General features: G+C 47.9%; 1 protein-coding gene across 6 annotated transcripts in view; it reads right to left on the bottom strand.

Moving 5' to 3' along the window:
- Nucleotides 1-2614: 2614 nt before the first annotated feature.
- The window catches only part of CCDC87 (coiled-coil domain containing 87), an 84257-nt gene continuing 72722 nt past the window's right edge, over nt 2615-14149 (bottom strand). For 5 of the 6 annotated variants that reach the window (XM_088465434.1, XM_088465435.1, XM_088465437.1 and 2 more), the window contains 3 exons: nt 11627-11741; nt 10172-10314; nt 2615-2855 (listed from right to left, as the gene is read on the bottom strand). In XM_088465434.1, the coding sequence (XP_088321560.1) occupies nt 2709-2855; nt 10172-10314; nt 11627-11741 (405 nt within the window). In that variant the 3' untranslated portion in view covers nt 2615-2708. Of the gene's footprint in view, nt 2856-10171; nt 10315-11626; nt 11742-14149 lie in introns of those variants that run through there. The other variant, XM_088465438.1, reaches the window with a different exon arrangement.

Raw genomic sequence — 14149 nt, forward strand, 5'->3', positions numbered from 1 at the left:
GTGCATCAATGCAAATAAATAAATTAGATACCATTTTCCATTCCCAAAGTGATTGGGTAACAAAAAAAACTCATAGGAATGACCAATCACTTTTTGCAATATTGTGTTTAAGACCGTATGGATATACAAAGCAATTATCCCCCTCATTCCCTTAAATAGGAAATGGTACAGTATATAAAACGCCTCTCATACACACTCCTTCATAACCTTAGTGATAGAAAAAAAAATATGTTCAAGTGGCAATATCTTGTTGGCAGTTAATTTTGATTGTGCGTTTTTAGTTAATTTTTGGAGTAATTGGAATGTTTTGTATAACTCTCTCTTTGCTGTTCTCAGGCTTAGCCAGCAAGTTTGAAGTTCCCCTAGCACCAGACACGCTAGTTGTCCTAGGTGTTGGCACAATATTCCAAGTGTTCTGTCTCTTAGAGGAAAAGCTACTTGATTTAAGGGAGCTAATTTCTTGCTTTCATTTAAAAAGGCTAATTCAGACAGATTCAGGGCCTGATTCACAGATGGACACTAGTCCTACCATGACTGCAATTCCGTACGCAGTGGTCTGTAAAAATATGCAAATGCTGCAGCCACCGGGATTTGTATAGAGACTGCCACTGGCTGTGTCTGAAATCCACTGTTTGTGTATTCAGATGCACCATTGTTCGCAAATCGGTCTCAAAATCGAACATCTGAGTAACCCTATGGTTGCTCAGAATGTCTGTCAGAAGTAAGCCGCCGGAGCCTAATTGACAGCGTACAAAGACACAGTCACAGGCAGAGACATGGCTGCGACATGCCTGCTTTTCACTTACCACCCCCACAAACACTGACTGTAAATTACTGCGTAAAATACTTATTGCAACCGCGTCAGCAATCACATTTGAGCATGCTCATTGTGACTCAAAGACACCTGCGCAGTACAAAAAAAACCGCTGAACTAGTCTTCATTCTAGCACCCTGCACCTGTAACAACCTATGCAGTTCCTCTATCCTACCTGGGGTGTCACTCTCTGCTCTGGTGCTTCTAGCACACTCAACTGATGCAACAGACTACTGAGATTCAGCAGTTTGTGTGCTAGAAGCAACAGCAGAGAGCAACACCCGGGCAGGAAAAGGAACTGCACAGGTTTTAACAGGTGCAGGGTGCTAGAATGAACACTGAACTCTGCAAACACCGGAATTGTGTCCACCTCTGAATCAGGCCCTCTGTCTCTTATGACAATTTGCTGAGCAAGCTATATCAATGGGCTGAATTTTGAAAGAGCCTCAGTAGTGTTTTGCTTTTTTTTTGTACACCAGAGAATTTAAGGAAGATCTAAGGGTATAATTAGATTCCCAGAGACTTACACACATACTGGCTCAAGAATCTAATTTGCCATTCTGAGCTGAACTATGTAAGTTGTTTTTGTAAGCATTGGGGGCCATTGAAATTATCTTTCATATTGACTATGGTAATTGCTTTGGATGAGTTGGATACGGGATCCTGGCAGTCAGAAATCTGATGCCAGCATCCCACCAGGTTAGAATACTGACGCGCCCAGGTAAGTAAATCTAACCCTCCCTCGTGCCTAAACCAAACCCTCCCCGCAGCTTAACCCGCCCCCTAGTGCCTAACCCCAGTACTTACATTCGGGATTCCGGCAATCAGGATGCTGGCGTTGGCATTCTGACCGCCGGGAAATCCAAGCGATCGGCATTCCAGCCGCAATCCAATTTTGGATTTATATGTGAGCATCATGTAACCAATACTGATCAAAATCATCTGCATTTAGAGATAGAGATGTACTACGCTCTAGAAGTTGATAAGGTGGAGACTGATAAACTACCAGCCACTCAGCTCCTAACTGTCATGTTACAGGCTGTGTTTGATTTTCTGTCAGATTCTCTGTCAGATTTTCCCTTGAAAAAGTGAACGATTTTTTGAAGTGTAATGAACGATTTTTTGAACGATGAACGAATAATGTTCCTTCCCTTAATGAAAATCATCATGTTGGACAGTCTGAAATGGACGATTAACGATAACTACAAACAGGAGTGCGCATTTGTGATTATCGTTCATCGTTATAACTCATAAACTGAACGATTTTTTTTTAACGATAACGACGTCGTTATCGACAAATCATTCAAAAAATCGTTACGTGTGTATGCACATTTAGTAATAAGAATTGCACCTATGCACTTGCTTGTGGAAAGTGGTCCAGGGATGTGGAGAGAATGTACAAAGTACAGGCTGGGGACTGATTTGCACCAGTTCCACAGATTGGTAAGCATCAAGTGCTTTTGCAGGGAGAGAATACTGTGCCTCCGGCTACCCCAGATGTCCACCCCTTGAAGTACATTAACTGAGTTTCACAAAACCAAATCCTGTTCTTACAGCTGGACTCAAAACAAGGCGCAAAAGTGCACCTGGCTTAACTTCACATAGCTCCTTCCATCAGAACATACAATTTTACAGCCCCAGAGATGCCATAATCTTATTGCGCAAATCTTGTAAATGGGTACACTTGTGCTAAAATAGATGTGCTATCATAAATTGGATCTTTCACTACTCGCCCCTTTTTGTGTTTTCACATTATTTGGTGTTTACAGAGAAAAAAAATCAAAAGTTTAAAGACTTACAGGGTTTATTTACCAGTAATCAGTTTACTGCAGGATTTAAAGTGGCAATATACCCTGGGTGTTAAATAAACCACTTAATCTTACAAACTTGTATATTAAATGACTGGGCCTAGAGGTTCCAGTTTTACAGGAGTATTTTCTTTTTTCATATCCATGTCCAGTAAAGATTTGCGTCGATCTTGTTGCAGCCAATAGAGCATTTCCGTCTTGTCCCACTTTATTTTTTCAATATACAGTCTTCCCTGTAACACAGAAAATATTAACTACTATGCATTTACTATTAACAGTTCAGCTTGTGGGGTGCACAATCAATGAAATCCAAGTCCTGAGAAAAAGGGCACTCACCATAATATAAAAATGAGAAAATGTATTAGTTTACATACCACTTACTATAGTTGCGAAAAAAAACAGTGCCAACATTTAAGTCCACATAATGGACTGTTGCCAAGACCCACAACGTAGCTGCCACATTTCACAGTGGAAACAAAAATCAGTGTGAACAAAGAAATAAAATTTTCAGTACTTAACTGACTATTTTTTTTCCCCAAGAAAACGGTCAGAAATTGTATTTTTTTTTTTAACTAACAAAACTTAGAATAGAGTTTTAAAAATTAATTAAAATATTTTATTAAAAAGAAAAATGCCTACGGGGTGTCTCGCAACCTCCCATGTCCATAAGCCCCAATTAAAAAAATTACCTACCACCCCCCATTGGCAATAGATCCCAATAAACTTACAGTAGTAAAAGAGATCCTGTAGTTTAACCAACCCACCCCCGGTGTAATAGGTCCCTATATTTTTTTAACACCTCTCCTGTGACCAGTGTATTTTATTTTCACTATTTTACTCACCGCTTTTACCTCTCCAAATTACTTTACTGGGGCATTACCACCCAGCCCCAGTACAAGTATATCCACCCCCAGGGGAGGATTACCTCCCCACACCCGAACGGGCATTACTCCTCCACCGCAGAGCTGAACGTGTGTTGGGGGGAGGCTGATGATAAGTCACCCCTGCTGCAGCCGATCTCTGCACATGCAGAGATCAGCCAAATAGTGCTTGGCATTTTTGTCCCCAGGATGTTACCACTAGGGGGTGTGGGGTAATGCTACTGGGAGTCTATTGAGGGTTGTACGTACTGTTAGGCATATTTAGATATATATCTATTTTTTCTACTTCAGGGTCCATAGGTTATCCACAGGATACCTTGGGGTATAGGTGATGACGTCAGCCATCGGGCACCATAGAGTTAAGTTTTCAGTCCTCCCAGGATGCACTAGGGTCCCCCTCCTATACCCCGCCCCCGAGCCAAGGCATCTCAGTTTAGTTTGGTGCCCGGCCGGAGTCGGATGCACCTGTTGGAATGTGGGCTAAGAAGAGCCCCTGAAGTTTTCTTCAAGCAGCTGTGGCTGCACATCTGGAAGCACAGCATGGACAGTCAGCCCTGACGTCCATGCTGTCTTCCCTACACCCCCGCCGGTACCAGAACACCGGTACTGATCCAGGGATGCTGGTAGACATCTGGGGTCACAGCTAGCGGTGACCCCAGATGTTTAGGACCATGGCCGGAATCAAGGGGGACAAAGGTAAGCAGCGGGGTCCCGCGGTGGGTCCCCGCTGAAACACATGGTCCAGAGTCCCCAGGCAGGGGGCTCCCTGGGGACTGGCTGCAGCGTGGAGCCAGGTTCTAACCTGCGCTTCCACTACCCCCCTGGGACAGCAGGACCGCGGCAGAGCGGTAGCACTGCGGCGTCCCAGGGGTTAAATGCATGCCAGGGGAGCGCGCCTTCCCTGTCTCATAGCCGGCGCCTCCCCCGCTGCACACAGCCCTCTCTGCACACTCTGACTGGTCCTGTGTCAGCGCTCCTCCCCCAGGCCAGCCTCCTCTCTGCTCCTCGGTGGCCATCTTTGGAAGAAGCATGGTGAGCGCTGCTGGACGCTGAAGAACGGTGGCATCGTGGTCTGGGTCCCCCTGCATACCTCTCCTCCGTTGGATAAGGTCTGTGTATGCAGCGCTGTGTCCTACCAGGCTCTGAGTCTGTGTAGTTGAGGATCAGCGCTGATAGTGCAGGAATTGATTTCTTTGCATTGCATGTGACCTATGCTAGCGTCTGCTGCCTGTACTTTCATTTTCTATCTGTCAGCATTTAACTGTCCCTGTTCTTTCTGCTATAGCCCTTGCGGTGCGGTGCTTGCAGGGTGGTCTCACACTATACTAACGAGTATCAGTGAGATACTTACCATTATGTCTGAAAGTGATTTTCCTCTCCAGCTTTTATGTACTACATGCAAGGTACCTATAGCGGAGGGGGACGGCAGTGCGGAAGGACTATGTCGACGGTGTTATTCGTTGACGCGACCGATTACGGTCACGGCTCCGGTACAGGAGCCGCCCTGGGCTTGTTTTGCCAAAGCGCTTACAACCCTCGTGGGCCAGCTAGCTCCGCAGCCTGCCCTCACTCAGATGGGTTTGTCCCAGCAGTCAGTGGTGTCGTCACCCATGCAGGGTTTCCCAAGACAATTGATGGTACCCCACAGTCTCCCTATTTCCCCTCAGGTCTCTCATGAGCCTGTGTGGGTTAATTCGTTAACAAGCTCTGTACAGCAGTTGTCAGAAGTGTTACAAGGGGAGTCTGTGATGCGGCCTCACAAGCGGCCGGTGGCGTCTCTGTCTGCTCCTTATGAGGATGACGACGGGACGTCCGATGATGGGGAGATTCTGGATCTTTCTGACCAGGAAACTTCCCGCCCTAAAGAGTCGGACGCTAAGTCTAAGGTGTATATACCTGGCCTTATTCGTGCAGTCCGTACTGCTTTAGTTATTGAGGATGAGGAGCCTCCGGTATCAAAGTCCAAATATGCCTTTTTCAAAGATGTTAAAGGAGATACCACAGTGTTTCCTCTTTCGGGGCAATTAGTTGACCACCTAGAGGAAGCGTGGAAACAGACAGGCAAACGATATCAGTCTCAAAGGCGTTTAGCAGTGGCGTATCCGTTTGCGGACAATTATTTAGCAAAGTGGGAATCCCCTCCTCAGGTGGATTCTCATGTGACACGCCTTGTCCGTAGTGCCACATTACCCATGCCATCCATGTCCTCCCTTAAGGATGCTACGGACCGCAAGGTGGAGATCTGCCTGAAGTCCGTCTATTCCCTTGCGGGGGGGCTGCGCGGCCGGCTATGGCCATTTGCTGGGTTGCCCGAGCTATGGAGCGCTGGGCTGATACGTTGGAGGCGTCCTTCGATTCCGACTGTTCGGCTGAGCAGACGGAGTTGATCGGCAATCTCCGGGATTCGGCCACTTATATCAACGAAGCGGCCTTGGATGTTAGTACCCTGGCGTCTCGAATTTCTTCGGCAGCTGTGGCTGCTCGTCACACCTTGTGGTTGCGATCCTGGAAGGCGGATGCTGATTCAAAAAAGGGTTTGGAGGCGTTGCCTTTTAACGGAGAAGTTCTCTTCGGTCCGGACCTGGACAAAATTATAGCCACGCTGGCGGCAGCTAAATTGGCATGTCTCCCGTCGGCTGCTGTTCCTTCTCGTTCAGGTACTCCGTCCTTTCGGTCTTATAGGGCCCAGGGTAGGCCTAAGACACAGTCCTTTCCCCGACAGGCTGGCCCCAAGAAATCGGCCAAGCCCCGGAAGCAGGCCTGGAGTACCAGACGTCCGGCCCCTAAGCCAGATGACAAGCCTGCGGCCTGACGGTCCGGGCCTCCCTTTGGGGGATCCCAAAGTGGGAGACAGCATGCTGCAGTTCGCCCGGTGTTGGTCGGTCACCACGACAGACACTTGGGTTCTCGAGGTGGTTTCACACGTGTATGCCCTCTCCTTCCGGCACAGACCTCCGGCTCGGTTCTTCACCACGGGTCTACCATCAGACCGGAACAAAGCCACGGAGCTGCGGAAAGTTTTCCACACTATGCTCCAGGCTGGAGTTATAGTGCCTGTTCCATTCTCCCAGAAGGGCCAGGGTTTCTATTCCAATCTCTTTTTGGTGCAGAAACCCAATGGGTCGTTTCGTCCGATTCTCAACCTCAAAGCTCTCAACAAATCTTTGCGGGTGCCGAAGTTTCGGATGGAGACCCTACGGTCCATCATTCTGGCGCTGGAACCTGGGGACTACATGGTGTCATTGGACATACAGGACGCTTACCTACATGTCCCTATTCTTTTGCACCATCAACGGTTCCTCAGGTTTGCAATCCGCAGCGACCACTTTCAGTTCCGGGCGTTACCTTTTGGCCTGGCGACAGCACCACGTGTTTTCACCAAGGTGATGGCGGTCATGGCGGCTTCCCTGCGGCTGCAGGGGGTCCGCATGTTGCCGTACTTGGACGACCTTCTATTAGTGGCAGGATCTCCGGAGCTCCTTCTGCGCCACTTGGACCTGAGCATTGCGCTACTGCAACTGCATGGCTGGTTAATAAACTGGTAGAAGTCCACCCTGGTCCCGTCTCAGCGGATTCTGGACCTCGCAGCCTTATTGGACTCGGGACAGCAAAGGATCTTTGTGACGGGGGAAAAGATCTCTGCCTTACAGTCGAGGGTGCGCAGTTGTCTGCAGAGCCGACTGGTGGCTCTACACTCGGCAATGAGGTTACTGGGCTCCATGGTGTCGGTATTCGACATGGTGGAATATGCCCAGTTTCACTCCAGACCTCTGCAGCACCTGATCCTGTCCAAGTGGAATGGACTGCCTCAGTCTCTAAAATCCCAGACGATAGTGCTCACTCCGGAGGTTCGCCTGTCCCTTGCCTGGTGGTTGCAGACGACCCATCTCAACAAGGGTCGTCCGTTCTGGGTGGCGAATTGGGTCCTGTTGACGACGGACGCCAGTCTTCGGGGCTGGGGAGCAGTTTCGGGTCCACACTTGTTCCAAGGCAGGTGGACTCCGGCAGAAGCAGAGCTTCCAATAAACATCTTGGAACTCCGGGCGGTGTTCAACACTCTCCAGCAGGCACGTCGGGTTCTCCAAGGTCACCCAGTGCAGGTCCAGTCGGACAACGCTACCACCGTGGCCTACATAAACCGGCAAGGAGGAACCCGAAGTCGGGGGCTCTCGTAGAGGTGTCTCGGATCCTGGTATGGACGGAGCGCAATCTTCCGGCCATATCAGCTGTCTTCATCCCGGGAGTGCTAAACTGGGAGGCGGACTTTCTCAGTCGCCAGGACGTTCATCCGGGAGAATGGTCCCTGCACCCGGACGTTTTTCAACTGCTGGTGGACAGGTGGGGTCTTCCAGAGATCAACCTCATGGCGTCCCGGCACAACAACAAGTTGCCGGAGTATGGGTCTCGCACAAGAGACGAAGAGGCGTCTCTGGTGGATGCTCTGTCCATCTGGTGGACGTTCCGGTTTGCTTATCTCTTTCCGCCGGTTTCCCTTCCACGGGTAATCCGGAAATTCAAACAAGAAGGAGGGACGCTCCTGTTGATAGCTCCTGCATGGCCCAGACGGCACTGGTTCTCAGACCTTCACGGTCTGTCCGTGGACAGTCCTCTGCGGTTGCCGCTACGTCCGGACCTTCTGTCACAGGGTCCTTGTCTTCACCCGGACCTGACTTGGCTGTCTTTGACGGCGTGGCTGTTGAGACGGCCATGTTAAGGTCCAGGGGGTTTTCAAGCTCTGTAGTACGTACCATGCTAAGAGCTCGGAAACCGTCTTCCGCGAGAATATACCATCGCGTGTGGCATACGTTCTTCCAGTGGTGTCGACCGAGAGGTTATGCACCGCGGGAGTTTCGTCTGTTCCTACAAGCGGGACTAGACCATGGGCTTCGCCTTGCTTCTTTGAAGGTGCAGGTTTCGGCCCTGTCTGTCTGGTTTCACCTTAGGATTGCTACAATCCCGGATGTGCGCACCTTTATGCAAGGTGTTCTACGCATTCAGCCACCCTTTGTTCCACCTGTGGCGCCTTGGGATTTGGCTGTGGTCCTGAGGGCTCTCCAGGGACCGCCGCTTGAACCACTGGGCTCAGTGGATCTTAAATGGCTAACAGCTAAGACTGTTTTCCTTCTGGCCATAGCTTCGGCCAGACGTGTTTCTGATTTAGGGGCTCTTTCTTGTAGACCCCCTTTCTTGATTTTTCATGGGAACAGGGCAGTGCTACGCACTCGTCCTGAATTTCTTCCCAAAGTTGTTTCCCAGTTTCATGTTAACGAGGAAATAGTTGTTCCGGCCTTTAACTCACCTGGCCTTTCAGTGGGTGAGGCCACTTTGGATGTTGTGCAGGCCTTAAGGACTTATGTTGACCGCACTTCTTCGTTTAGGAAGTCGGACGACTTGTTTGTCCTCTATGGCTTCTGTAAAAAGGGTTGGCCTGCTTCAAAGCAAACTTTGGCAGCCTGGATCCGTATGGCTATTTCTGAAGCTTATCTTCATGAAGGTCTGCCGGTTCCTCCTTCTGTGAAGGCTCATTCCACTAGGTCTGTGGGTCCTTCGTGGGCAGCTCGACGTGGTGCCTCTGCAGTCCAGATCTGCAAGGCTGCTACGTGGTCCTCTGTCCATACCTTCGTGAGGTATTACAGGTTTGACACCTTCGCCTCTGAGGATGCTTCCTTCGGGCGGCGGATTCTCCTTTCAGCACAGGAGCGTTCCCACCCTTAAAGGATACTACTTTGGGACATCCCCAAGGTATCCTGTGGATACCCTATGGACCCTGAAGTAGAAAATATGAGATATGGTAAGAACTTACCTTTGTTATCTCTATTTCTACGAAGTCCATAGGGTTCCACAGGACTCCCGCCCTGTCGCACCTGTGCTGCAGATGGGCTTTACTCTGGTCACCGGTTTTTCCGTCTCCCTCTGGTGAGAATGTGATTCTTGTGTGTGTCCAGATCTTTTTTCTCTCTCTTCCTTCTCCTCCTCCAGCCTATGGCTTGGTAACTAACTGAGATGCCTTGGCTCGGGGGCGGGGTATAGAAGGGGGACCCTAGTGCATCCTGGGAGGACTGAAAACTTAACTCTATGGTGCCCGATGCCTGACGTCATCACCTATACCCCAAGGTATCCTGTGGAACCCTATGGACTTCGTAGAAATAGAGATAACAAAGGTAAGTTCTTACCATATCTCATTTTTTTTTTTTCAATAAAATATTTAAATACATTAAAATAAAAAAATCACTGTTAATTAGATTGAAAAAAAAAATCCCTGTCAATCTCTGAGCGGTTTTAGTGTAAAAGTTAAGTGGCTAATGTGTCACTGTGGTCTTGCAGGAACTAACAATTTAAAGGGGCGATTTATCAAAATGCTTTCACGATTCATACATTTAGGAGTTCCCTTATAAAAAGACAGCAGGGAGAGTGGAGGATGAAAGTTATACTGGTATCATATATAAAATACAATTTACATGATACAGATAGAGATATGCTGAACTACATGCCAATTGTATTTTGAAAAAATGTAATATTGAAAAACAAACTGACCAAAACGGACAGATGTAAAAGGTTTATGTAGATGTGGCACAATTTGAGGAAGATGTAAGCAATGTGAAAGAACACTTTAGCTAGCTCCCTGGTACATTTACCTCTACACAGAATATAGCAGTTTCTGTACTCACCTTAAAGCTGACAGTGTCATTAAGGGTCTTTTTCATAACTTGTAATAGTTTAACTAAGTCATGCTCAAAGTCTGCTATCTGTTTGTGTAGGCTTTGCCTTTTGCTGGACTCTTCCATCCTTGCCATTGATGTTCCTTTATAACCTAAATTTAACATAACATTGATTTACTTATTCTTTATTTTACCTGTCAAACATTTTGAGATTATCATCTTCAAATATATGCTATTGCTATACAGAAATGTATAGTACCTAGTGACCATAAATGCTCATGGTAAAATACTTAAATTGTACATTTAAATATATGAATGTTTAAAAATATGTATGATTAAGAACCTAAATGTTTACAATGAAAGATATTACTTGTTGTTTAAATATTGGGTGTTGCTGGGCACAACAGGAGAGGGCAAATAGAGAAAAAGGATAATTAATATAAAATGTATCTCTAAAAACTATTTTGCCTATTTTAATGTTTATAAGGGACATTTTACATCTGAGACCTTCATGCATTTATGCACTTTGTATCCTCAGAATTTGTTACTGCTATTTCTATAGGTTGGGCCACACTTAAACTATATGCCATACAGAAGAGTGCAAAAACTAGGCTGGTATCAATTTGCTAGAAGTACAACTATGGAGCATATTCAGAATTGTACCCAGGGTGGCTGCAGTTATACTCGTACTGAGTATATAGAACTAAATGCAGATATTCACCCATATGCCGAGTTGGAGGCACTTACTAGTGTTCTTTTTAGCACCCTGAACCTGTCAAACTCTGCAGTTCCTCTTTCATGCCTGAGGTGACGATCTATGCTCTGGTGCTTCTAGCACACTCAGCTGATGCAACAAACTGCTGAGATACATACCAGAGAGTGCTAGAAGCACCAGAGCAGAGAGCGACACCCCTTGCAGAAAACAGGAACTGCACGGGTTGTGACACGTGCAGGGTGCTAGAATGAACACTATGTGATTGCACCTCCCCTATCCATGTGCTTATAGAAACATCCATCATCATTATCAGCCCGCACTAGTACCAGCATTATACCTGGTGCAAGAGATCCAACTGAAATGAAACCTATATTTGCGTATGCACAACTCTGCATAGCCCGCACTTCCATCTGCACACCCTAACCAAGCTGTGTGCAGTCATCCCATTACCTTCCAGTTACATTCATTCAGCCACTACTTGGAGTTGTGGCTGAGATTCATACGACCTGGAATTGCCGGTAGATGCATATGCTCGGCTCTAGGGCATGCATTGTACAAAAAAGAACCATTCACAAAACAGATATGTGGAACAACAAATTGGCCCTTATATGGCTCACTAAGCTCTGATATCCAGGAGCAAATTGCATAGAAAAGTAGGAGAAAATCACACCCTCATTATGCGGCGATTATGCAGTTACAGTTTGTAGCGTAGGGCTTACAATTTTATTTTGCCGTTTTTTACTTCATACCTCTGTGAAAGAATCTGTTGGGGTCAGAAGCTGTCCTCTCAAACATCTCCAGCTCAGCTAAAACCTTTTCCCTTCCCTGGATGAGTCTCACTGCCTTTTCCCACATTGCTATTGCCTGAGAAATAATGTAAGATAGGTAAGTTACATTTATCGCACATTGGGCCTGATTCAGACCCACTCGCGAGCGGCTGTCCGCTCGCAAGTGGGTCGATGTTATGCACTGAGCATGCGCACGACGGAGGGAGCTCCGTCGTGCGCATGCGCCAGACGCGACGAGCGAAGGAAAGTCCTTCGCTCGTTGTGTCCGATCAAAGGGGGCGTGCTGTCAATGTTGATTGACAGCACGCCCCCTTTGGTGGGCGTGCCGGGGGCGTGCCTCCCTGACGGGGGCGTTCCCACGGGAACGCCTCCCGTCAGAAGCCGGCCCACTGACATCACTAGTGATGTCAGTGGGAGTGATTTTGGCTCTGATAGAGCCAAAATCACTCCGGAGCTTGCGGTTGAAAACCACAACCGCAGGCTCCGGCTCGCAATTTCGATGGTCGCGATGGTCTCGACCATCGCGGCCATCACAAAGCACGCTCGTATAGCCTGTGGGTGGTGACCCACAGCTATACGAGCGTCCAGGAGGACGCTCCATGAAAATGGAGCCCGGCCCTCATTCAGAGCGTGCGCTCTGCTCAGAGCGTACGGCTCTGAATGAGGGCCATTATTTGTAAGTATATGGTATTTATATATTTAAATATTAATATAAAATGCCAATTCAGATTGATAGATGTAGAAAACTTTACATTTATCACATTAATATCAGTAGCATGTGATGCTTTAAATATGAATTAAAAATGTGTTACAGTACATAAAGATTACAGAATCTCCTACCTAAATTACTTCATACATCATAAACTGGTTTTGTGAAAAACAGATCGCAGGTACACAATATTCGTCAGGTAATAGCAGCTATAACTCATTCTTCAAAATATTCAGGAGGAACATCTCTCCTGGTCAGTTGTGATGCTGATAAATCATTTGACCGAGTGTCCTGGGCACATTTGTTATGCGTTTTTCATTTTCAAAAGTTTGGCCCGAGTTTTATACAATTTTTTTTCTCAATATACAATACCCCTACTGCGTTCCTCACTATTAATGGATTAATCCAGAGAGCTTTCATCTATATCGTGGTACTAGACAGGGGTGTCCTTTTTCACCCCTTCTTTTTAATTTAGCGTTAGACCCCCTTATTCGACACTTCTATTTGCAAAAGGAATGGAGTGGGATTCAAATAGGTGACCAAGTATTAAAAGTGTCAGCATATGCTGACGACTTGCTACTGTATTTTAATAACCCGCAAGCTGCTTTCCCAGGTTTTCTACAACTTCTCCAAGAATTTGAACTTATATCAAGGTTTGTGATTAATAAATCCAAGACAGAAGCTTTAGCCTTACATGATGGTGCTCAGGCCAAGGGCTGGCTGGCAACTTTTAGCCTGGGGGGCAAATGCATGCAGGTGGCCCTAGCGTGTAGCCAGGGTGCCCGGAGCACGTGCGTGCTTAGGCGCCCTCACCCTCAAGTGTTCCAGGGAGGAGGCGGCTCCACATGGAATTAATGTAAAGTAAAAATAAAGATATGGGGCAGCCCCCTGTAGTGGTCCCCTTATGCAGTGCCCCCTGTGCCCCAGGAGAGGACCCCCTTATGCAGGCCACCAGTAGTGCCCCTAGTAGTGATCCTCCTATGCAGTGCCCCCAGTAGTGGTCCCCCCTGTGCAGTGCCCCTTGTGCCCCCAGTAGTGGTACCCCTATGCAGTGACCCCAGTAGTAGTCCCCCCCCATTGTAGCTTGTAGTGCCCCCAGTAGTAGTCCCCCCCCTTGTAGTGCCCCCAGTAGTAGTCCCCCCTTGCAGTGCCCCCAGTAGTGCTCTCCCCCTTGTAGTGCCCCCAGTAGTGCTCTCCCCCTTGTAGTGCCCCCAGTAGTAGTCCCCCCCTTGTAATGCCCCCAGTAGTAGTCCCTCCCTTGTAATGCCCCCAGCAGTAATCCCCCCCTTGTTGTGCCCCCAGTAGTAGTCCTCCCCTTTGTAATGCCCCCAGTAGTAGCCCCCCCTTGTGCCCCCAGTAGTAGTCCTCCCCCTTGTAATGCCCCCAGTAGTAATCCCTCTTGTAGTGCCCCCAGTAGTAGTTCCCCCCCTTGTAATGCCCCCAGTAGTAGTCCCCCCCTTGAAGTGCCCCCAGTAGTAGTCCCCCCTTGTGCCCCCAGTAGTAATCCCCCTTGTAATGCCCCCAGTAGTAATCCCTCTTGTAGTGACCCCAGTAGTAATCCCCCTTGTAGTGACCCCAGTAGTAGCCACCCCCTCCCCCATTAGAGTGACACGTAATAAAAAAAAAAAAAAAACACCTGAAACCCCGCTCCTAGTCTGACAGACTCTCATCAGCTGCTGAAACAAACACACAGGTGACGAAGCCGGCGGCTGTGTGTTTGTCACTGTGTAGCGCTGACCGAACTCCGTCCGGTCAGTGCTACACGCGTGGAGCAG

The sequence above is a fragment of the Taudactylus pleione genome, unplaced genomic scaffold (genome assembly GCF_031769625.1).
Source record: "Taudactylus pleione unplaced genomic scaffold, aTauple2 ptg001990l, whole genome shotgun sequence".
Taxonomy (NCBI): domain Eukaryota; kingdom Metazoa; phylum Chordata; class Amphibia; order Anura; family Myobatrachidae; genus Taudactylus; species Taudactylus pleione.